At 39.0% G+C, this 25,631-nt stretch overlaps 2 protein-coding genes across 9 annotated transcripts in view; one reads left to right on the forward strand and one right to left on the reverse strand.

The window, feature by feature from the left end:
* LOC111196242 (zinc finger protein 239-like) overlaps positions 1-25,631 on the forward strand; it is a 443,969-nt gene that overhangs the window by 185,943 nt on the left and 232,395 nt on the right. The window lies entirely within an intron of this gene.
* Positions 3,462-25,631, reverse strand: part of cspg5a (chondroitin sulfate proteoglycan 5a) — a 62,360-nt gene continuing 40,190 nt past the window's right edge. The window contains exons 3-7 of one of the 8 annotated variants that reach the window (XM_049469087.1): positions 23,361-23,549; positions 19,296-19,374; positions 13,554-13,610; positions 8,679-8,781; positions 5,399-5,488 (exon numbers count right to left, since the gene is read on the reverse strand). In XM_049469087.1, the coding sequence (XP_049325044.1) occupies positions 8,695-8,781; positions 13,554-13,610; positions 19,296-19,374; positions 23,361-23,549 (412 nt within the window). In that variant the 3' untranslated portion in view covers positions 5,399-5,488; positions 8,679-8,694. Of the gene's footprint in view, positions 5,489-8,678; positions 8,782-13,553; positions 13,611-19,217; positions 19,375-23,360; positions 23,550-25,631 lie in introns of all 8 variants that reach the window. The other 7 variants (XM_022685859.2, XM_007239938.4, XM_007239937.4 and 4 more) reach the window with 7 other exon arrangements.

The following is a 25,631-nucleotide window of genomic DNA, read 5'->3' on the forward strand; positions in this document are numbered from 1 at the left end:
TATATGGTGTTATTGAGGTATATATTGTTATTGAGGTATATAGTGTGATTGAGGTATATAGTGTTATTGAGGTATATAGTGTGAATGAGGTATATAGTGTGATTAAGGTATATAGTGTGATTGAGGTATAGAGTGTTATTGAGGTATATAGTGTGATTGAGGTATATAGTGTAATTAAGGTATATAGTGATATTGAGGTATATAGTGTGATTGAGGTATATAGTGTGATTGAGGTATATGGTGTTATTGAGGTATATATTGTGATTGAGGTATATAGTGTGATTGAGGTATATAGTGTGATTGAGGTATATGGTGTTATTGAGGTATATATTGTGATTGAGGTATATAGTGTGATTGAGGTATATAGTTTTATTGAGATATATAGTGATATTGAGGTATATAGTGTTATTGAGGTATATGGTGTTATTGAGGTATATATTGTGATTGAGGTATATAGTATGATTGAGGTATATAGTGTGATCGAGGTATATGGTGTTATTGAGGTATATATTGTGATTGAGGTATATAGTGTGATTGAGGTATATAGTGTGATTGAGGTATGTAGTGTTATTGAGGTATATAGTGTGATTGAGGTATATGGTGTTATTGAGGTATATATTGTGATTGAGGTATATAGTGTGATTGAGGTATATAGTGTGATTGAGGTATATAGTGATATTGAGGTATATAGTGTGATTGAGGTATATAGTGTGATTGAGGTATATAGTGTGATTGAGGTATATGGTGTTATTGAGGTATATATTGTGATTGAGGTATATAGTGTGATTGAGGTATATAGTGTGATTGAGGTATATAGTGTTATTGAGGTATATAGTGTGATTGAGGTATATATTGTGATTGAGGTATATAGTGTGATTGAGGTATATAGTGTGATTGAGGTATATAGTGTTATTGAGGTATATAGTGTGATTGAGGTATATAGTGATATTGAGGTATATAGTGATATTGAGGTATATAGTGATATTGAGGTATATAGTGATATTGAGGTATATAGTGATATTGAGGTATATAGTGTGATTGAGGTATATAGTGTGATTGAGGTATATAGTGTGTGTGTGTGCTTACCACAGTCTGATCTCACTCTGTTTACACTCTTTTCAACACGGTTTCTATGGCAGCGGTTGGAGAATTAGGTAATTCAATTTGGAAAAATGCAGTAATAGAAAGAGACAGAGAGAGAGAAAGAGAGAGAGCGTGAGAGAGTAAGAGAGAGAGAGAGAGAGAGAGAGAGAGAGAGAAAGAGAAAGAGCGTGAGAGAGTAAGAGAGAGAGAGAGAGAGAGAGAGAGAGAGAAAGAGAGAGTGAGAGAGAGAGTAAGAGAGAGAGAGAGAGAGAGAGAGAAAGAGAAAGAGAGAGAGCGTGAGAGAGTAAGAGAGAGAGAGAGAGAGAGGAAGAGAGAGTGAGAGAGAGAGAAAGAGAGAGAGAGAGTGAGACAGAGAGAGAGAGTGAGAGAGTGAATTATTCAGTGTATTGTCGTTTATTATCCAGGCTCTCTGTGGCACTTTAGTCTAAAATTACCCAGCATTCCAGAGCATTGCCTACAGGCCTACAGTATCTACTGGATGCTATCTACCTACAGGACACTGCCTACAGGATGCTACTTACAGGGTGCTATCTATTGGATATTGCCTACAAGAAAATGCAGACAGGATGCTGCCTATAAGATGCTGTCATCCGGATACTGCCTACAGGACAGCACCCATAGGATGTTACCTACAGGACACTGCCTACAAGAAAATGCCTACAGGATGCTGCCTACAGGATTCTACCTATAATATGTTGCCCTCAGGATACTGCCTACAGGATGCTGCGTACACAATGCTACTTACAGGGTGCTACCTATTAGATGTTGCCTACAGAATGCTACGTACAGTACACTACCTACAGGATGCTGCCTATAAGATGTTGCCGTCAGGATATTGCCTACAGGGTGCTACATAAAGAATGCTGCCTACAGGATTCTGCCTACAGGAGACTGCCTACAGGATGCTACCTACAGAAAGCTGCCTACAGGATGCTACCTACAGGACAATGCCTACAAGATGTTGCCTACACAATGCTACCTACATGATGCTACTTACAGGGCATTACCTTTTGGACGTTGCCTACAAGATGCTGCCTACAAGACATTGCCTATAGGATGCTTCCTATAAGATGTTGCCGTTAGGATACTGCCAACAGAACACTTCCTACAGGACACTGTCTACAGGATGCTACCTACAGGACAGCACCCACAGGACACTACATACAGGACGCTGTCTACAGGATGCTGCCAACAGGAGGTCATCTACTGGACACTACCTATGGGACAATGTCTAGAGAATGCTGCCTACAGGATACTGCCTACAGGATGCTGCCTACAGAAAGCTGCCTACAGGGTGCTACCTACAGGACAATGCCTACAAGATGTTGCCTACACAATGCTACCTACACGATGCTACTTACAGGGCATTACCTTTTGGACGTTGCCTACAAGATGCTACCTACAAGACACTGCCTATAGGATGCTTTCTATAAGATGTTGCTGTCAGGATACTGCCAACAGAACACTTCCTTCAGGACACTGTCTACAGGATGCTACCTACAGGACAGCACCCACAGAACACTACATCCAGGACGCTGTCTACAGGATGCTGCCAACAGGACAGCACCCACAGGACACTACATACAGGACGCTGCCAACAGGAGGTCATCTACAGGACACTACCTATGGGACAACGTCTAGAGAATGCTGCTTACAGGACACTGCCTACAGGATGCTGCCTACAAGTCTACAAGAGAAACTTTCATTTAAACACTACAAAAACTCAACTTTTTGCTTTTACTTTTAAAAGGCTGCCGCTAATACATAGCTAACGCTTTTAAGACTTTAAACAATACTAAAATTAAACTTTAGACATATTAAATTAGGGAGCTAGTAAGCTAACTTAGTTAGCTATGCTGTGTGAACATCCCCACAAACATCAGGACTTTAGCTTACCTTTTTCGTGCACCTGGAAATTCATTTCCTGCTGATTTTTATTGCATGTATTTGCATTGTGTTGGTTTGAAATGTGAGGGTTATATATTCAAATTTTAGTTACAAATTATTTCTAAATTCGTTATTCTTCAACGTTTTTATTTCGTTTTACTGGTGGTTTTCTTTTGAGTATTGTAGTTATAGAACTACAGAGTGTGTATAAGGTGTATGTAGTGTGTGTAGATGTACAGTATATAGTTATTGGTATATATATGAAGAATCAGTGGTAAAGGGTATACACTGTATGTGAGTGTTGGTGTATATAATGCAGGGAATTGCATATAGGTATAATAAAGCCATGCATCGCTGCAGCAGAGAGAGATAGAGAGATATATAGAGAAAGAAAGAGAGAGAGAGAGAGAGATAGAGTACGGAGGTAAAGGTGGAAGAAGGTGGAGCAGGAACACACAGGGACCAGGCCGTTCATGTTAAAAAGGTTTATTTCAACAAGTGTCTGATATTTTTTTTTTTCTGTTCGTAATCTGTATTCCCAAAAAAGTACAAAATAAAAACAAGTACATCAAAGGATTAGAAATCACATCAATGAAAACGAAGACACACCGTGTTTATCTTTATATCAATCCAAGCATTTTTATCATATATTTATACATACTCACTGAATTAGTCAGACAAACATCAAAAACCTCTCAGTAGCTTTTTATTCTTCTTCTTCTTCTGCTTTATGACAACATTTTATACTTTAAACCCCATATATGTTTTATTATTCACTTTTTTTCGTTTGTTCCTTTTTACAAAATACACCAACGCATGCCGTAAATCAGTTAGGCAGGGGAAGGTGTGTGTGTGTGAGTGTGTGTAAGTGTGTGTACAGGTGTGTGTGAGTTTGTGCGGCCTCGGCATACTTCCTGCGAAGCGTTGAAGCGGCGAAACGACAAAACATCGAAATTCACGTCTTTGAAAGCAAATTTATGAGCTGGGAAAATCGTCGCCTACGCTCTCAACCAATCACAGGCGTTGTTGCGAAGTTAAGGTACTTTACCAGATACTAAATTTTAGTTAGTAGAACGTTTCCTGAACGTTTTCTGAATCGTTCGAGTTCTTCAATCATTCTTCGAACGTTTTTTTCAAGTTGAACGTTTTTAACGTCACTGCAACGTCACTTGTGTCAATCTGTTCTTTCCTTTTTTTAAAGTTACTCTACATCTAGCTGCACATGTTCTAATACGTTCTAATGTTCTAATAATCATTAACGTTACAGACTTAAACAAATCAGTGTGGTAATAATTAATTAATTATCAAATTTAAGAAGTCCATCTATTTGAATTTTTAGGAAATTGTTTTATTTGCCATGATATCTAGAATTCCACTGTTCTTTTAATTCTTAGTACAACTATTTTAAAATTATATCTTTAAATTTCACAATTTAACAATTTTTTGGTACATTTTATTCTTTAGTAACGGACTCATCACACCTCACAAGTGAATATTGATCTATTAGATTTTTATTTAAAATGTTTCTGTAAAACTCTATATAAAACACTATGTACTCTCAAATATCACGATTTCTAATTTCAATTTAATCAGATTAATTAGATTTACAATCGATTCTTTGCTATATGATTTAGAATCCTGTGATATCTAAAATTTCACCTTGAAATCGATTCACTTTGTTCCTTTAGGGAATTAGTCGAATTCGACGTCACGTAACGACTTGATTTGATTGTTGGTGAGAGAATGCACTTCATTGTGAATTTCAGGTTTTATGATTGTAATCGATTCTTTATTAAGTGGTTATTAAATGTGCTATTAAATTTTGGTTTCAGTTTAGGTCTTTGTAACGTTTTAATATTCGTTAACGTTACAGACTAACCATACTTCTCAAATTTTTTGCTCATAATCCGTTGCTAAACAAACATTCTTATAACGTTCGACTCCGAGCTTCTAACGGTTGCAACGTGGCGATTGGTGAATGTCGCCTTCGCAAGACGTACGCTGAGGTCTCGAGTGTGTGTAAGTGTAGTGTGTGTATGAGTGTGTGTTGATGTTTGTGTACACAGTATGTGTGTGTTTATGTGTGATAGCGTAACATCAGGGTGTGGCATCAAAGGGCAGGACAACAAGGGCAAAAGAGACTGTGTGGAAAAAGGGGGCGGGGCAGCGTTTGCGTTGGGGAAGTGAGTGGGCGTAAGGGCTGAGTGAGTGCGGGTGCTGGGGGGGAGGGCGTAGCTGCAGAGTTTCTGCTGTGTTGTGATTGGCTGTGGTGGTGGTGGTGCGCTGGGTGGAGGCGGAGCCCTGGTGATGGTGGTGGTGGTGTTCTCTACATCATGTTGTTCTGCAGGGAGTTTACCTCCGAGGAGTTCTCCTCCCCCAGCATCTTGTGGTTCTCATGCTTGGGGGTGAGCGAGTTTTGGATGTTCAGAGACTCGTCCTCTTTGGGCGGGGGGGCCTTCACCGGGTCCTCCAGTTTATTCTGGGCGTTCGGATCGTCCTGAAGAACCAGAAAAGTCACGTTATAGACTCGAGAACGAGGGAGCGGGACTGAACTCAACGCAAAAATATCCGTTAAAGCTTTAATTCCATAGAAATCAATTCAATTCATCATGAAACATTGTGAATTATTAACATTTAAATCAGTTTATGGTACCACTTTAAAACAAGACTACCCTTATAAATGGTTTATAAATGGTTTATAAACTAGATTATTAAGTATTATTGCTTAAAACCATTGATAAGCAGTTACAACACATCGATTAAAAAGGCATCAGTGATACCTTGTTTGCTTATTCAGTCATTTAATTCAACTGAATAATTTAATTTATAGTAAATACTGTAGTTAAACATGCTTATAAATATATTAATACGACAAGTTTAATTCTGATTGATGGAAAACACAAAGTAAGATCAGTATATAGACATTTCTGAGTCTGGAATCACTACTTTGCCATTTTTTTTTTAACTCTGTTATCATTTCTATCCATGTTGTTATTTATTTATTAATGTGTTTTAAAGTATTTGCAGCCTAATTAATAACCATTAATAATCTCCTTTACAAACCATTCATAACCCTTTATAAAGGTAGTCTATTTATTATTTTAAAGTGGTACCCTCTTTATATATATACAAAAGGTGACCAACAACATTAACTACATAAGCTTCATAAAACCTTCATAAGCATTGAATAATGTATTTATAAAGCAATATTATTATTTAGATCCTGACTATGACTATCTTATGCTATTACTCAACATGCAACATGAAGTACTTCTATAAAGTTCTATAAATTATTTCGAAGCCCTCAAACTATTGGAAATGTGTTGAAAATGTTCTTTTCATGCCTTAAATAAATAATCAGGATGTATCATCAGATATTAAGAAAACATGTTCATTTTAAGCACTGGAAGCTCTTATCAGCAGAGCTTTAGCCAGTGTTTTCTTATTTGAACTGTGTAGTACATCATGGTAATCTGTGTGGGATTTATCCTCTAGGAACTACAGTCCCATTTCCACACCCTGGGCTGCCAGATATAGAACACAACGGGTGAGCTGGCTATATTTCAGATGAACAGGTAATCACTTAGCTTCATTAAGGTTGCTTTGTCAAATTTTATGACTCGATTTGATTGTTGGGTAGACAATACACTTCACGAAGTTTCGAGTTTTCTAATTCTAATTGATTCTTTATTAAGTGGTTCAGTGTGCCATTACATTTTAATTTCAGTTTAAGTCTTCAAATTTGTCTTTGGCAAATGATGCGAATAACTTAAAATGTATCATCAATTCTATTGTGTATTTAATGCAATTCAATTGAATTCACATTTGCACATATTGAAAACATTAATACAGATATTAAATATGGATATATAGTGATATTTGTATTTCAAATGCATTATTGCATGTTTTAAGAATACATTTTAAGAATTTGATCAAATATTATGATTGATCGTCTAAATTCTAAAATCAATGCACTTTTAGGCAATTTTCTTTTATAGATGTTTCATGATGCATTAAAATGCAAAATTCTTTGTCTTATCTTCTTACACTGTAATTATAAAAATTAACATAATTAACCAAATTTCAGCACATCTACTGTACAGAACATGTTTTTCCTTAATTCCTACATCAGTCCTGCATCTTACCTGCAGTCCGGCGGGAAATTCTATTATATCACATTTATTATAAAAATGCGTGATTCATAATCAGAAAGCATGCGGCTAATGTGGCTAATGTGAGAGTTCCCAGCCAACTACATCACCTGTGCTCAGGTTAGCATCAGTGCTCAAACCGCCAGCTCTAAAACATCAGCAGCAGACTAGCCATCACATCCACACGGCTCCGCCCACAGCATGTGATCACATGTGATCGTACTGCCGGACGGGAGCCGGTATATGTGGACGATGTGCTGGTTATGGGCTGTATGAGGAGGGGGGTCCCAAACCTCATGCACCATGCAAACCCCCCAGCACTCATACAGCCCCGCCTCCAGCGCTCTGAAGCCGTTAGCAGCCGCTAGCTATTAGCCGTTAGCTGTTAGCCGTTAGCAGCTCCTCCTCAATACCGAGTCGTAACCCCTCTCTGTGGAATAACCATCATCATACGCACCATACAGAGCCTAACCACAGCCAGAGCGCTACGTACGGATCTGCTTCCTCCAGAGCTAGCAGACTAGCATCTCTAAAGCTACGTATTTCTATTTTTACACAATTTACAATTTATAATTTTTTATCATAAAAAGTGGTATTAAAAGGGGAATCTTGCTTTTTGTAGCTTCTTTAAAGCCAAGAAGCTAATGTAGCAAGCTAACATGGAAGTGTAAATAGATTAGCATGAAGCTAAAAACAAAAAGAACCAATTATGTGGTTTCTGACACTGTTTAACTTTTTATCTAACTGTTTTCAATAAACATAAACCTTATGGCTCTAGAGAAATTTATTAAGGTACACATTTTCCTTGATTGTTAGCTACATTAGCATTGTAGCTAAAACATTACTTGGTTGGGTACAAGATGTACAAGTTTCCATTACTTGTTAGAAATATTAGCATTGTATTTCAAGAGCTGTGTTGGGTATGAGCTGGGTTGTTAGCAATCTTATATTTGTAGATAAAGCATTATCTGCATGGCGGGTACAAGCTTGTTATTTTTTTGTCACATTAGCTTTTTAGCATCAGTGCTAACAGGTGTGTTATAAGCTCCCATTACTTTGTTACTCTAGTTAGAAAGATATGGTAGCTACATAGCCCTCGTAGCTTCAGTGAGGTTCATGTTTCCATTGTTTACCTGTGTTACAGTGCATTAGCCTTGTAGCTCCAGTGCTAACTGATGGGGATTAAGTTGTTTGTACATGTTGGCAATGGTATCTTCAGATCTAATTGTTGGAGCTGGTGAGGGAAAACCTTCTGGAACTTGCTTGCTATGTTAGCCTGATAGCTCAGAGCTTTAGAAGTGATTAGTTAGGTATTAGCCTGCATTACGTGTTAGCTGGTTAACGTTGTAGCTCCAGTGCTAAATAGTAGGGTATAAGCTTTGATTACTTGTAATTGGGGAGGTATAATTTCCATTTCTTGTTAGCAGCTTTAATTGTAGCTCCATCTGCAAACTGAAAGGATATACTGAGTGTTCATGTTATTTTGGCCAGGTTGGCTAAGGCACGAGCGTGTCTCCATCATACCAGCAGATTTACCCGATTCTGCGACGGCTTATATAGTGACCTCGGGCAGGACGTGGGGGTACGCTGTCTCCATGGTGCCGGGATACGAGGCATCCTTTTTCCCGCCAGCGTGGAACTGGAAAACCGTTGTTTATATATATATATGTATATGCATATATTTGTATATATACCGTACCAGTCAAGAGTTTAGCCACACCTTAATGTCATTGGTTTAGAAGTAGATTAATACTAAAGTCATACAACAAAAAAAATGTTAAACAAACCAGAATATGTTTTATATTTTTGACTCTTAAGCCCTATCTGGACGGGATTAGTTTTAGGACCAGTGAGTTTTTAGGATTTCTCGGTCACATGACATCACATTCAGTAGTTCAGTAGCTCCTCCATTTCCACTGTTTTTAACATAGATCTCCGTGGAAACGTGCGCCCAAAGTGTAATTACGGTGCGCGGCAGTGGACAAATAAATTTATTAAAGGCGAGGAGACGAAACTCAGAGATGTGCGTCCGGACGGGACTAACATTACCAGAGGACCATGGAGTTCAGAGAAAATAATGATCATTCTGGACGGGAATAAAACCACACAGAATAAAAAAGAGAAAATTACCCAGAACCCCCCTGAAAAACTAATCACATCCAGATAGGACTAATGTGTTTTTCTCAGACGTCCTCTGAGTTTCGTCTCCTCACATTTAATAAAACAGCTATTTGTCCACTGCCGCGCACCGTAATTACACTTTTGGTGCGTATTTCCACAGAGATCCACGTTAAAAAAACACAACAGCGAGTGGAAATGGAGGAGCTACTGAACACGATGTCATGTGACCGAGAAAAAATAAAGTCTAAAAACTCACTGATCCTCCTGTTTTTCAATTTCAGTCCGGATGCAGGGATTTTATCACTGAGTAGAAGTGTGAAATATTTTACACAGACGCCCCCCTGAGAAAATAATCCCCTCCGGATAGAGCTTTACATGGTTGTTCTGGACAGGAATAAAATCACAAAGGAAAAAGCTTTTTCCCATGAAGGATTTTCTCATAAAAGAGAAAATTACCCCAGAACCCCCTGAGATACTAATCCTGTCCAGATAGAGCTTTAGATGATTAGTTTTTGAACATCTCTGCTGGATTTTCTCAGTCAGTTTTATGAGGTAGAGTCTCCTGTAATTCAGTTCTTTCAGTTAACAGCTGTGCTGAACTCATCAAGAGTTAATTACTTGAATTTCTTGTCTCTTAATAAAGTGTTTGAGAGCATCAGTTAAAGTAAAGTAGTGAAGAGGTAGAGTTACAGGTATACAGTGAATAGTGAATATTTGAGTAATGTTCTAATCCAGGTTATGAGAAGCAAGAAACACTCAACTAAATAAAGATTTAAAAAAATACTTAAAGAAGAATGAAGGTCAGTCAAATCTGAAAAGAAGAATTTAGAGACATTTTAAAATATCTTCAAGTCAGTTGCAAAAAAAGACCATCAAAAACGTTATGATGATGAAACTGGCACTCATCAGGATAAGCACCTAAATGCTTCTTCACAGAGTATTTAGGTTTGTTTAACACTGTTTTTAAGTTACTACATGATTCCTTATGTGTTCCTTCATAATCTGATAGATCACTTCACTATTCATTTACTATTTAAGAAACAAAAAAATATATTAAACATGAAATGAAAAGGAGTGTCCAAACTTTTGACTGGTATGTATATATGTATATATTTAAAAAATAATAATATCATTTTTGATGTTGGGGCGGGGCACAGAACACTTGTTGGGGCAGGTTTGGGGTTTAACATTGACACAGGAGGTCAGGATGGTGAGGAGTGATGGACATCATTCATGTAGCATGAGTGGGACGAAGTTAAACTATGGTAAGCTGAAAGGGGCGGGGGCTAAAATAGAGTTCTGATTGGCTGTTGCTCATTTAAGAAGCTCTCAGAGCTGAAACACTTCAAATAACTGCAGCATGAATATGGGCGGGGCTACGCTGCGGTAGGCTGAAAGGGACAGTGCTAAACTCCAGAAGTGGGCGGGGCTATGTAAATGAGGTGTTTTGTTTGATATCAGTTGAATAAAGAATAAAAAAGATGTCTGGACAAAACTGTAAAACTTTAAAAAATAATTTTAGTATTACTTTTTATAAATATTGTTTTTTTTTTTAACTCACTGGGTGTTGATGTAAAGAGAAAAGCTAGTCTTTAATGTGATCCTTACAGCATTTCCATGTAATACAACATCCTTAATGAGTATTTTCTTTCAACTTCCTTCATTCGATCGAATTTTAAAGCTTTTTCTTCAAAAATCTTACAAATAATATTAAGATTTCATGTTTCAAGTTTTAACACTCTTGAAAAATGTACCCTTTGAAGTTTAATAAGGAAGTTTTATATTTTAAGATCTTAAGACAAATCTTTAAAATTAAAAAGGTTCATATTTTATAATGTAAAAATCTTAAGAATTAAGTTATATTTTTTTAGGAGGTAAAAATCTTTAGAATTAAGGTGTTTTATGCAAATTGTTTAAAATAAATGTTAAGATAAAAAAGTTAATAAGAAGTTGTGTTAGCCTTGTAGCTCCAGAGCTGCTAAGTGTTGCGTTATAAGCTTTGATTACCTGTTAGCTGTAGCTCCAGTGCTAATTAGCGAGGCATACGCTTCGATTGCATTAACATTTTAAGATTAAAGATATTTTAAAATTAAAAGATTAACAATTTTACAATTAAAAACAATTAATTAATAATTAGGATGTTTTATATTTTAAGATTCTAAAATCTTAAGAATTAGGAAGGTTTACACTTTAAGATCCAAAAAAAAACCAAATTAAGATCTTTTATATTTAAGAGGTGAAAATCTCTCTTAATCTTATGTTTTTAAAGATCTTTAAATTTTTTTTTTAAAGATAATTTTAGATAATAAAGCTCATAATAAGCAGGGAGCTATGCAGCTGCTATGATCTTGCTAAGTGGCTGCTACACTGTTGCTCATTGGTTGGTACCTGGTTGCTATAGTGGTGTTAATTGGTTGATATGGTGTTGTTAGCTGGTTGCTATTGTGTTTGTCTTCCAGGTGATTGCTATGGAACTTCTGAGTGATTGCTAGGTGGTTGCTATGATGTTGCTAAGTGGTTGCTATAGTCAACCCCTGAAATACTGTTAGCTACTTTAAAGATTTTAAAAATCTTAGGAAGTAAGAGGTTTTACATATTAAAATGTGAAATCTTAAGATTAAATTATTATTTGTTTTAAGATAAAAAATATTTTTTTCCATTTTCCCATTCTTTCTGGGAATGCCAAATTAGAAAACACTAGAGAATATCACAGTTTTAATATAGAATTAATATAAAAATAAATCTATTTTATTTTTAGAAAGTCTCATCAGTTTTTATCACTTGTATTTTTATTTTAGCTGTTTTTAAACTGTGTTTTTAAAGCGTTTAGGATCAGCTCAGTATTGATGATCAGTTTTAAAGAGGGTTTACAGGCACTTCCTGTCTGAGAGAGTCGCCCCGGTTTCCTGTGGGTGATGAGCGCCAAGCCCCGCCCCCGCCGGGGGGAGGATTGATTTCTGTCTGAAGGTCAGGGGAGGTTTAGAATGACCCAGAAAACGACACTTCCTCCCCCGACCCCCCAAAACAAAAGATCTGAAGAGCTGCTCAGCAGAACAGCTGAAGAACTGAAGGACTGCGGTGCGATCACCTCACTGATCTTTACATTAACATAATATATTAACATAAATTTTATATATATTTATTATTAGAAGATCAAAAATCCCAGTCCTGCAGACGAGCTGTTCCTGCCTCGGCTGATCGTTCACTCAGATACCGTATAATACAATATATATATCATTTATAAACATGAAGAAAAAGCAGAATAGTAGATTTCACTTCCAGACAGGTTACAGGCTGTTGCTAGGCACCTCCAGGTTGCTATGGTATTGTATCTCATGATATTACTACGTTGTTGCAAGGTGGTTTCTATGGTGGTGTTGGCAGATTCCTAGGGTTTCCAAAGGGTTGCTATGGCACTGTATCTCAAGGGTTTGCTAATTTGTTGCTAGGTGGTTGCTGTGGAATCTTACAGTGTTTTTATGGCGTGTCCGGGCAGTTTCTATGGTGTTGTTGGCTGATTGTCATAGGGTTGCTAAGGGGGTGCTATGGTAGCTTATGTGGTTGCTACCATGTTTCTAGTTTCTATGGCGTTACCAGCTGGTTGCTATAGTGTTGCTAAAGAGTTGCTATGGTACTGTATCTCACTGTGTTGCTATGTTGTTGCAAGGTGGTTTCTATGGTGTTGCTTGCTGGTTTCTCTGGTGTTGCTGAGGGGTTTCTGTGGAGTTTTATGTGGTTGCTATAGTGGTGTCAGGTTGTGTTGCTAATTGATTGCTATAGTGTTGCTAAGAGATTTTGTGGTATCTCAGTGTTTCTAAGTTGTGTCTAGGTGGTTTGTATGGTGTTACTAACTGTTTGCTATGCTATGCTGTTGCATTTCAGGTGGTTGCTATAGTGTTTGTCTTCCAGGTGACTGCTATGGTACTGCTGAGTGGTTGCTATGGTGTTGCTAAGTGGTTGCTGTGGTCAACACCTGAAAAACATTGCTGGAACATCTGCTCAATATAATTAGGTAGGCTAGCACTATCATTGGCATGATTACCAAAAGCCCAGAAGAAGTAAATGCTAGCTACTTTTGTTAGCGGGTACATATGCTAGGCTAATGTAGACATGGTGTTAAGTTAGCTAATGTATTGCTAACACAGCGTGGAGTGTGTTAATGGAAATGTGCTGCTCTGGTTTGAACAGCCTACAGAGGATGATGGACAGGGTAACGGCACAATGAGAGGCCAGCTGCTCTAGAGGGGGAGGGTCTGTGGGCGGGGCCTTGGGCGGGGCTGGGGTTCTTACCTCACAGCCGGACTCCTCTTTGGTCTTACACTCCCAGGTGTATCTGCTCATGGTTTTCTGAGGGGGGTTAGAGTATATTTAATACCTCAATATATATTTATACATACCTCAGAGAGAGAGAGAGAGAGACAAAACTGGAGGAGAGAGAGAAGGACTGAGAAAGACAGAGACATAGGGACAAAAAAGAGAGACTGGGAGACAAGACAGAGACATAAGGAGAGAGAAAGAGACACAGGAACAGAAAGAGAGACAGACTGAGAGACTCAGGGATAGAAAAAGAGACACTGAAAGACATAATAACAGAGTGAGAGAGAGACTATGAGAGAGACATAAAACAGAGAGATAGAGATAGAAACTTAGAGACAAACCAAAACGAGAGACAGACTGAGTGGCATAAGGAAAGAGAAAGACACATAGGGTTAAAAAAAAGGGACATAAATAGATACAGACTGAGACATAAAGGGAGAGACAGACAGTGAGACATAGGAACAGAAAGAAAGACTAAGAGACATAAGGACAGAGTAAGAGACAGAGAAAGAAAGAGAGAGCGCAACAGAAGGATCGAGTGAAATAAGGATAGGGATAGAGAGAGAGATAGAAAGAGAGACATAGGGACAAAGAGAAAGACAACCGAGAGACATAGAGACAGAAAGAAAGACATCCGGTCAGAAAGTGAGACATACCGAGAGACATAGGGACAGAAAAAGAGGCATAAAAACAGAGAAAGACATAAGGACAGAAAGAAAGACAGACTGGGAGACATTAGGACCGAGTGAGAGACATAGAGACAGAAAGAGAGAGAGACAGAGGGATCGATAAATGTAAAGAATTGAGTGAGAGACAGACCAAGCGACATAGGAACAGAAAAAGAGACAGACTGAGAGACATAGGGACAGAGAGACATAAGGAGAGAGAGAGATAGACTGAGAGACATAAGGACAGAGAGAAAGACAGACTGAGAAACATAGGGATAGAGAGAGAGACAAAGAGAGAGACATAAGGACAGAGAGAGAGAGACAGACCAAGAGACATAGGGACAGAAAGAGAGACATAAGGACAAAGAGAGAGACAGTTTGAGAGACAGAGAGACAGGAAGCTCGTGCTTTAGCTCATGTCTGACAGTGGACTGACGTGGTCGGAGACAGTATGAGGGACCGGTTCTACATGACGGGTTGCTAACGGCGGTTAGCTTAGCTTTTGGCTCGGCGCCAAACGTTCTAATCACGCCCACAAAGTGGAGCTCAGGTCGTCCAGGTAGACAGGAAGTTAGACAGGAAAGGAGGAGCTAAGAGGTGAGCAGCGAGGGGTCAGTAAAGGTCACTGCTGGTTAGGTAGGTGTGGTTAGTCTCGGTGGGCGGGACCAAGGTTCGGTTACAGCTACGAGATTCTGAGCCTGAAGGGAAGAAGAAGAGGAAGAAGAAGATGTGAACAGAAAGAGGTTTACTAGAAGGACATGACCGATACCAACGTACGGGAAGGATCGTAGACCGCGGTATAAAGTTAATTTTTTGTGTAAGTAAATTAATGCTCAAATATTATGTTAAAATTAGCTATAGCATTATTTGTGTGATTCACATTAGCATCTGCTATATCTATGTTCAATGATACTATGTAAAGTAGTCAGTGTACAGCATGTATAACAGAGTTAGGTTGGATGTTGGAGACTCAACTCAATAGAGTTGATGCTACCACCACCATGCTTGACTGTTAGTAATTCGGCACAATTCATTTTTACCACTTTAGGCATTAATGGCTGTTTATATTGTTATACAAGCTGTACCCTTACGATTTTATATTGTATCAAAGTGTCATATTGACCCATGAAAAGTTCAATAAAATATTTCCAAAAATACACCCCTCACATTTTTGAGATACTGTAATTGGTCAAAATTCGAGAAATTGAGTTTTGATAAACTAAATCTGATTGAAACATTGTACATATTGAATAACAAGCTAATTAGAAAGCTTAGCATATAGCTTTTTCAATGTAAAAGAAACTCTGCGCACTATAGCATTATTTTGTATGATTTCACATTAGCAGCAGCTAGCTGCTAACAAAGCTAGCATTCCTTGCCATTCATTGAGGTACGTAAAAAAACATGTAATGTTAAGCTAAAATCTGAGAATCTTTTTTGGTCAAATCTGATCTGGTGAATCTGATTAAAACATTTTGTTTGATGGTAAAAAACAAGATATAATGTTAGCATTGCTATCTGACATAACCTAAGCATTAGCCTTCTTGGAAATTAGCTGTTTCTAACAATTCATACATGAATTCCTGCGTAAACAAACATTTCCTACAGCATTTTTTCATTTTCGAAAACAAGATATATAATGTTAGCATTGATATCCTACATAACCTAAGCATTCGCTCTCTTAGAATATAGCTAGTAAAATATCTGTTCTTAACAATTCCCAACATAAATTCCTGCGAATACAAACATTTCCCACAGCATTTTTTATATGATTTCACATTAGCAGCTGCTAGCTGCTAGAGGCTAACAAAGCTAATCAAGACAAACCTATGGTTATCCCACAAAAGAGAACTACGCCCATGTTAGCTCTACTACTACCCATGCTGCGGGTGCATTAGCCAGGCGTCTAGCCCCTCCCCCTTCTCACCTACTGGTGGTGGTGAGACGTTGCATCTCAGATGTTTATCCTGATTTTTAAGGTTTGCCCACTTTTATTTCGCAACTTTTTTTAAAAATAGTGAACTCTGACTCCCTCCCCCCTCCCCCCTCTTTCCATCCGGCAGAACCAGGATAAACGAATGAAACGAAACACAAAGATATAGAAATATATATAGATATATTTAGATGCAGCAAAGCGAGCACAAGCAGCAGCGTCTCGCATGGCCACTATGAGGCGCATGTGAGCATTTGAGCATGCAGTGATGCAGAGGAAAGGGAAGGGAGGCAGGGGGTTGTCGGGGTGCTAGGGGTAGGATGAGGGGGAGTGGCAGGGGTTAACATGTCCAGGGTTGGTCATTCTGCACACATCGTTTTTCACGAGAAAACAGGAGATTGTGGAATGAACAGAAGTTCTCGTAACGCTTATGGCGTCTGTTTACAGATAAGCTCCCGCCCTTTGACAAAAAGAGCCAATCAGCCGAGATCTTTCAAACTAGAGGACACTACAGTAACACTACAAACCAATCATGGAGGTTTTGTCAAATTTTATCAGTGATGTAAAATACAGCTCTGAAAAAAAATGAAGAGAGCCCTTCAGTTTCTGAATCAGTTTCTCTGATTTTGCTATTTATAGGTATATGTTTGAATAAAATTAACATATTGTCAATGTATTTTTTATATACATTCTATATGTAAATTAGTCTAAATGTTAATCTGATCGCAAGAAATTACAGTTTTACATTTGCACTGTAAAACTGTAATAACTAAACCATAATAAAGATTATACATTTTTTTATATTTCCCTTTAGTATAAGTAAGATTTTACATAGTAGTGTTTATATTTATAAAGGAACTGCTCTACACAAGCTTGGAGATTATCTCTAAGCTGGTTGAACTGAACTGTTGGTTATGTGTGTGTGGTGTGTAATTCAGCCTCTTAATTGATTGTCAGTAGTGGGATCAATAGGGTGGGTTTCTGATGGGTCCCTTTCACACGGCTGAATGAAGACATACATGAGAACAGTCAGCAGGAAGATGACAGGAAGTCATTAGACTGCGGTCAACAGGACCTGAGAACTGAATTCATTATAGAACTGCACTATCAAATATATGTCTGTGTGTGTGTGTTCATATACACTCATCACCAAAAAACAAAAGGTTGGTGGGTAGTCGTGCCAGTAGATTGATATTCTTGGTAAGATAAGCCTGGTGTCAGTTTGCGGTACGTTCATTAAAGGCAACATTGCGGTAATGAGGTCATGCAATCAGTGGCGCTACCTTTACTTAATCCGCACTTTGTACCGCAATTCCAACCGGACAAGGCTCGTCCACATACTGCCGTCATTAAAAGAGACACAGATGCAACAGGTGCTCTTTTTCAACAGGACAAGGCTCGTCCACATACTGCCGTCATTAAAAGAGACACAGATGCAACAGGTGCTCTTTTTCAACAGGACAAGGCTCGTCCACATACTGCTGTCACCTCAAGAACTTTGAAGACACTAAAGATGCTATACCATGGTCAATCGAATTGCCAGTGGCTTTAACGTGACTGAATACACACTCCTGTTGGATATTCCAACAGGACAATGCTAGTCCACATACTACTGCCTTCCCAAGATCTTACCTTATGGTCAACTATATAGTCAGCAGTCTTACCTTTCCTGAGCACACACTCCAAAAGGTGCGTTATTCCAACAGGACAATGCTCTTCCACATACTGTTGTCATCTTAAGAGCTTTCAGTTTTGAAGACACAGATGCCTTTCCGTGGTAAATTGCATTGCTAGTAGTCCTATCTTTTCTGAACACACATTTCAACGCACAATTTTAACAGGACATTGCTTGTCCACATACTACTGCTGTTTCAAGAGTATGAGCCTTGAAGACACAGATGCTATACCATGGTCAATTCCATCGCCAGTGGCCTTAACTTTACTGAACACACTCTGGTTGGCTATTTTAACAGGACAATGCTCGTCCACATACTGTTGCCGTCTCAAGATCTTGAGCCTGGAAGACACTACAGATGCTATAGAATGGTCAACTGCATCACCAGTGGCCTTAATTTGACTGAATACACACTCCAGCTGGCTATTCCAACAGGACAATGCTTGTCCGCAAACTACTGCCTTCTCAAGATCTTGCCTTTAAGATGCTACAGATTGTATACCATGGCCAACCACATTGCCAGTGGCCTTAACTTGCCTGAATACTCATTTTGGTTGGCTATGCCAACAGAACAGTGCTCGTCCATATACTGCTACCGTCTCAACACCTTGCCTTGAAAATGTTACAAATGCTATACCATGGTAAACCACATCGTCAGTGGCCTTAACTTTACTAAGAGCACACTCCAACAGGTGCGCTATTTCAACAGGACAATGCTCGTCCACATACTACTGCCATCTCAAGAACTTTGAGCCTTGAAGACACTACAGATGCTATACCATGGTCAACCACATTGCTAGTGGCCTTAACATGACTGAATACACACATTTCAGTTGGTTATTCCAACAGGAAATTAATGTCAGACGCATCGCCAATGGCGTTAACTTTACTGAATACACTCTGGTTGGCTATTTTAACAGAACAAGTCTTAAGAACTTTGAGCCTTGAAGACACAGATACTATACCAATGTCAAACCTTCCTTCCAAACGGCATCGCAATCCCACACCACCTTATGGTCGCTACTAATTTTTTGATGATGAGTGTATCTGAATATGTGTGCGTGTCCATGGTAACAGGAAAGGGATGTGTCCCCCCCCCCCCCCCGCGCGCTTCCTCGCTATCCTCCGTAAAGCGTGTTGCCAAGGTAACAGCTGTTGCCTCGGTAACCGCGAGCGCCGATGTGCGAGAGCAGACCTGTCTGGACCGAGCGCCCCCGGCCTCCTTCCCCTCCCCCTCCCCCCGCAGGACGGACCCTCCCCTCTCTCAGGCGCATGCAGGGAGAGAGAGGGTGGGCGAGGGAGGGAGAGGGAGGATGGAGGGATGGAGAGAGAGAAAGAGAGAGAGAGAGATAGCACGTTACCTGACAGATAATGTTATCATAGTAAGCCAAAGCACGAGCATGAGGGAGGACAGGGGGGGTGTCGCACAGTTTCCTTACGTTTGGGTGGGAGCCCTCAGCGATGGTCGAGAGAGAGAAATTATCATTGTGCTGCTCCGAGGACGGGCGATACTTACTGCTGCAGGAGAGAGAGAGAGAGAGAGGGATATAGAGAAAAAGAAGAAGAGACAGCAAGGAGAGGAGAAAAACAGGTAAAACAGGAGAGAAAGAAAAAGAAAGACAAAAGAGACAAAGAGATAGCATTAGTGTGGTTAACAGGTATGCTGCCATACAGCAGTATTTTAGCCCCGCCCACACACTCAGTCTACAGCATTTTAGCCCCGCGCGTGTATTTAGCCTACAGCAGATTAGCCCCGCCCACAAAATTTACCTTCAGTGGCTTAGCCCCTCCCATTCAGCCTAAAAGAGCATATTAGCCCCACCCATACATTCAGCCTACAGCAGCAGTATTTTAGCCCCGCCCACACAGTCAGAATACAGCAGTATTTTAGCCCCACCCACTCATTCAGCCTACAGCTGTATTTGAGCCCCACCCATACATTCCGCCTACAGCAGTATTTTGGCCCCGCCCACTTATTCAGCCTACAGCAGTATTTTAGGCCTGCCCACTCATTAAGCATACAGCAGTATTATTTTAACCCTACCCACAGATTCAGCCTACAGCAGTATTTTAGCCGCGCCCACACATTCAGCCTACAGTAGTATTTTAGCCCCGCCCACACATTCAGCCTACAGTAGTATTTTAGCCCCGCCCACACATTCAGCCTACAGCAGTATTTTAGCCGTGCCCACACATTCAGCCTACAGTAGTATTTTAGCCCCGCCCACACATTCAGCCTACAGCAGTATTTTAGCCGCGCCCACACATTCAGCCTACAGTAGTATTTTAGCCCCGCCCACACATTCAGCCTACAGCAGTATTTTAGCCCCGCCCACACATTCAGCCTACAGCAGTATTTTAGCCACACCCACTCCTAGACATCTATAGCTATAGATTTGTTAAGCAGTTTCCATGGTATCGAAAGTGGTTACCCTGGTGTTGCCAGGCAGGTGGTTGCTAGGCGATTGCTTGAGGGATCCCTATTGATAGCTTTGGTATTGTTAGTGGTTGGTGTGGTTTATATTGTGTTTAAGTGGGAATTTGGTAATGGAATCATTAGCTGTTGCTATGGTTTCGGTGCGTGGATGCTATGGTATTCCAGGCAGTTCATAAGGCATTGCTCAGTGTTCTTCTCCCTCTTTCTTTCTGTCCATCTCTTCTGTTTTGTATTCTTCCTCTGTTCTTTCTGTCTCTCCTCTTCCTCTTGTGTAGTGTGTGTGTGTGTGTGTGTGTGTGTAGTGTGTGTGTGTGTTTAAATCCTGTCCGCATCCCCCCCCCCCGCCACACACACACCCCAAACACACTCTACTGCTCTCTCAGCAGTAAGTAGGTCACCCTGCCGCACACAACACACACACACGCAAAACAGACACACACACACACACACACACACACACACACACACACACACTCACTCATGCTGGTCTACTTTCAGCTGGATCTGCTGTGACATCATCTGTTTCAGTGGTGTTAGCGGCATCTGCTAAACATTAGCACAACATCCACCTCCAGCCCACGGTCACCTCTTTAACACACACACGCAACACACACACACACGCAACACACACACACTCTGCTTTTCATCACACACTCTTCATCTCACTGGGTTTCTTCTCCACATGGTTGCTGTGGTTCCATTGCCATAGTAATTTTTTAACTTAAAATATGATATGTATTGTATGATTTTTGATATGGCACTTCTAAGTGGTTGATAGGTGGTGACTATAGTGCTGCTAAGTGGTTGCTATGGCGTTTCTAAGGCGTTGTTATAGTGTTGCTAGGTGGTTGATAGGTGGTAACTATAGTGCTGCTAAATGGTTGCTAGGCGTTTCAAAGGCGTTGTTATAGTGTTGCTAAGTGGCTGATTGGTGGTAACTATAGAGCTGCTAAGTGGTTGCTACATTGTTTCTAAGTGGTAACTATGGTGCTACTAAGTGGTTGCTACAGTGTTTCCAAGTGGTAACTATGGTGATGCTAAGTTGCTGCTACATTGTTTCTAAGTGGTAACTATAGCGCTGCAAAGTGGTTGCTACATTGTTTCTAAGTGGTAACTATAGCGCTGCAAAGTGGTTGCTACATTGTTTCTAAGTGGTAACTATGGTGCTGATAAGTTGCTGCTACATTGTTTCTAAGTGATTGACATGGTGTTGCTAAGTGGTGGATAAATGGGTGCTATAGTGCTGCTAAGTGGTTGATATGGCGTTGGTAAGCAGTTTATAGATGGTAACTAGTGTTGCTAAGTGGTTAATATGTGGTAAATATAGTTCTGTTAATTGGTTGCTATGGTGTTGCTAAGTGGTTGATAGGAGGTAACTATAGTGCTGCTAAGTGGTTGCTACATTGTTTGTAAATGGTTAAAAATGTAGTATGTCGTTACACTGGATTTATGGAAGGTTGCTATAACAAAATAAGGTGGTTGCTACAATATGTCAAATAGTTGCTATGGGGTTTTCAGAGGTTTGCTGTGGAATTTAAGGTAGTTGCTATGGGAAGTGGTTGCTATGGTATTTGTAGTTTTGGAAAATCAACAGGGTGTGAGTTAATAAATAATTACCATCATTATCATCATCACTGTTTCCTCCTTCTGCTTTCTTTATCTCCATTCATTCCCTTCTTTAATTTCCTCTCCTCTATCTGCTCATCTTCTCCTCCATGCTCTCCTCCCTCGCTATCAGCACCTCCAGTTCATAAACCCCCGGTGATGTCACCGCAGTCTTAACACACTTTCTAAATATCACCCTCGGCTCATTATGGGATATCTGAACCAGTACTACTTCCCAAAATCACTAATTAATTTAAATAATACATACTGGATGTGAGGTAATATAGGCAAAGGCCAAATAGTGTTTATGGTATTTATCAATACACACTGGATGCGTAAAGTCTAGCTGCATTTAGTGGTAATGAACAATTAAGCTGAATAAATATACTTTTCTGTTGTTTTTAGATGAGATTTACCAATACATACTGGATGTAGATGCCGTTTGTATTAAAGTTATTTAAAATACATATCAGTTGTAGAAATCTAGTAGTGTTCAATGGCATTAAACAGTGCACACTGGTTGTAGAAGATTTAAATGTGTTTTGTATATATTTAGTATATTTACTTTTACTAATTTAATTTTCAGTATCCGGTATGAAGTTTTTGTTAAGTGGCTGCTTGGATGTTCTAAAGTGTGTCATGTGGTATCTATGGTATGTGTAGTGTCATTCTGTTTAGGTGTTTTTTTAGGTGGTTTGTATTTTGATGTGCTTACACTGTTTTTAGAAGGTTGCTATGGAATTTAAGGTGTTTGCTCTGGTATTTCAGGTAGTTGCTATGTTTATTGGTTGGTTATGTATTTGCTGGTGGCTGCTTTGCCGCTGGGGGAGGTTGCAGTGGTATTTTAAGTTGTGGCTAGGGAATTATTAGGTGGTTGCTACAGTTTGTGTGTCAAGCAGTTGCTATGGTATAGCAGGTGGATGTTATGGAACTTGAAGTGGATGCTATATGGTATTTCAGGTGGCTGTTATGGCACTAGAGGTAGATGTAATTACATTTAAGGTGGTGGCTAGGGCATTATTAGGAGGATGCTACAGTGTGTGAAGTGGTTACTGAGGTATATTAGGTGGTTGCTATTGTACTTGATGGCTGATATGCTATATTAGGTGGTTGATATGGTACTAGATGTGCCTGTAATTGTATATTAGGTGGTTGTTTGGTATTGTAGATAGCTAATATGCTATATTAGGTGGTTGATATGGTACTTAATGTGTCTGTAATTGTAGTAATTGTATATTAGGTGGTTGATTTGCTATTTTAGACGGCTGATATTAGAAATAATGTTTTCAGGTGATTATTATAGTATGTTGAGTGGTTGTATGATTAGATAGCTACAGTGGCATTAGAGGTGGTCGCTGATTATTGCTGAAATCACAACCAGTTCCAGGCTACACTGTTTCTAATAACTCCGCAAAGCATCTCTCATTCCCTCCCTGGCTCCCCCTGCTGGGCGGAGGCTCACCTGCGTTTGCGCAGTTTGTTGTTCTCGGTCTTCAGGACGTGGAGTTTCTTGGCAAAGCAGACGATGATCATGAAGAGCAGCAGGACGGTCAGGGCCGACGCTCCGATAGCGATAACCATCACCTGGAACTCCGTGATCACCGACTCGCACCGAGCACCTTTATGCCACATGTAGTCCTGGATATTACACCTGCAGAACAGGAGAGGAACATGAATGTAGAGATCTCAGATCTCTACAGATCTCAGACACAGTATCAGACAAAAAACACAAAATATCAAACAAAATATCAGACAAGAAATCTGACAGATATCAGACAAAGTATCAGACAAATATCACACAAAATATTATACAAAAAATCTGATAGATTTTAGACATATATCACACAAAGTATTTAAACAGATATCAGACAACATGTTAGAAAATATCAGATAATATATCAGAGAAGATATCAAGAAAAATATCAGACAGTGATTAGACAAATATCACAGATTTAAGACAAAATATTAGACAAGACATCAGACAATATATCAGACAGATATCAGACAAAATATCAGACAAAGTATCAGATAAGATATCAGACAAGTATCAGACAGAATAAACAAAATATCACATAAAAGATCACACAAAATATTATGCAAATATCACATAAAATATCAGACAAAATATCACACAGAAATCTGACAAAATATCACAAATATTACCCAATATATCTAACAGATATCAGACAAAATATCTGAAAAAATATAAGACAAGATATTAGACAAAATATCACAGATTTTAGACAAGATATCAGACGAGATATCAGACAACATCGAAATATATATTAGAAATATATTAGACATATTGGAATATATTACATTAGAACACATTAAAAATATATTAGATAAGATAACAGACACAATAGCAGACAAAATATTGCAGATTTTAGACCTAATAATAGACATGATAAGAGAAAAATATCCGACAAATATCAGATAATATATCAAACAAATATCAGACAAAATATCAGACAGATAACTGCTACTCAACGCTAATTTTCCTGTAGCAACAATAAAGTATCTGTCTGTCTGTCTGTCTTTCTATCTATCTATCTATCTATCTATCTATCTATCTATCTATCTATCTATCTATCTATCTATCTATCTATCTATCTATCTATCTCAAACAGGGGCAGTTAAGAACAGATCACTTACATTTTAAGCCAAAATATATTTGTAGAACCAAATGAGTACAATCAAACCGGCACAACTAATAAATTTATACAACTAAACCAGTGAAGCCAAACAAGCACATATAAACCAAGATAATCAAGACCACAAACCATATCAGTGATGTCAAATTAATACAAACAAAACAGTGAAACCAAAGTAGCAAATGAGCAGAAGACAAAAGCCCTATCAGTCAGTGTTCTCCTCCAAGCATGTAGAGCCTGTTTTCTACCATATCATTGTTTAAATAGCGTAAGTGTATCAAAGTAAAAGCAAAAAAACAAACTACAATTTAAACGTATTTATTACAACACTAAACATTGTTGCAATTTGATTGCGTCATCAACATTTAACTTTTCAGCATAAATTATTTGCCCTTTTAATCTGAATAATTTGGTTTGCTGAATAGTGGGTGCATCCCTGTATACTGCAGTATAATTGTGAGTGTAGAGCAGCTGGTTCTGCTGGGTCAGTGCTGTTAGTCCAGGTGTTGGGAATGTCAGGTGAATAAGAAGACTGGTGAGAAGGTGAATTTAGCCACCTGTCCACCTGACCGGACTCTAACAGGGTCAGTTAGAGTCAGGATAAAAGACAAACCTCATGAGTAACCAGTGTCATCATCTTCATCTCATCATTTTAATCTCATCATGCTAAACCTGGGAACTACACTATATGGACAAAAGTATTAGGACACCAGCTCATTCATATTTTTTTCTGATTAAAAAAGGTCTTACACTCCGCGAACAGTCTATTTTGACTCCTTTCTCCTGTCTGGTTTAAACAGCAGCAGAGCTTCTGAATATATCTACACTGATGGGCGTGGTGTTCTGGAAATGAGGTGTGTTCAGGTACATATCTGGAGTTTTGCCTTTTTCTCGTTTCGAGATGAGCAAGGTGTACTTTTCCTGTAGTTACGATAGCTATGACACACTGACACACCCTAAATAAAGCTGCATGGTGCACAGTTGATGACTTGCCTATAGATCGCTTAAATAGAACCCTAGGTCTTGAAACAAAATGGGTGGAAAAGTGCTGCTTTTAGATGGTGTACCTCTTGGCGAGA

This window comes from Astyanax mexicanus, chromosome 1, assembly GCF_023375975.1.
Source record: "Astyanax mexicanus isolate ESR-SI-001 chromosome 1, AstMex3_surface, whole genome shotgun sequence".
Classification (NCBI taxonomy): Eukaryota; Metazoa; Chordata; class Actinopteri; order Characiformes; family Acestrorhamphidae; genus Astyanax; species Astyanax mexicanus.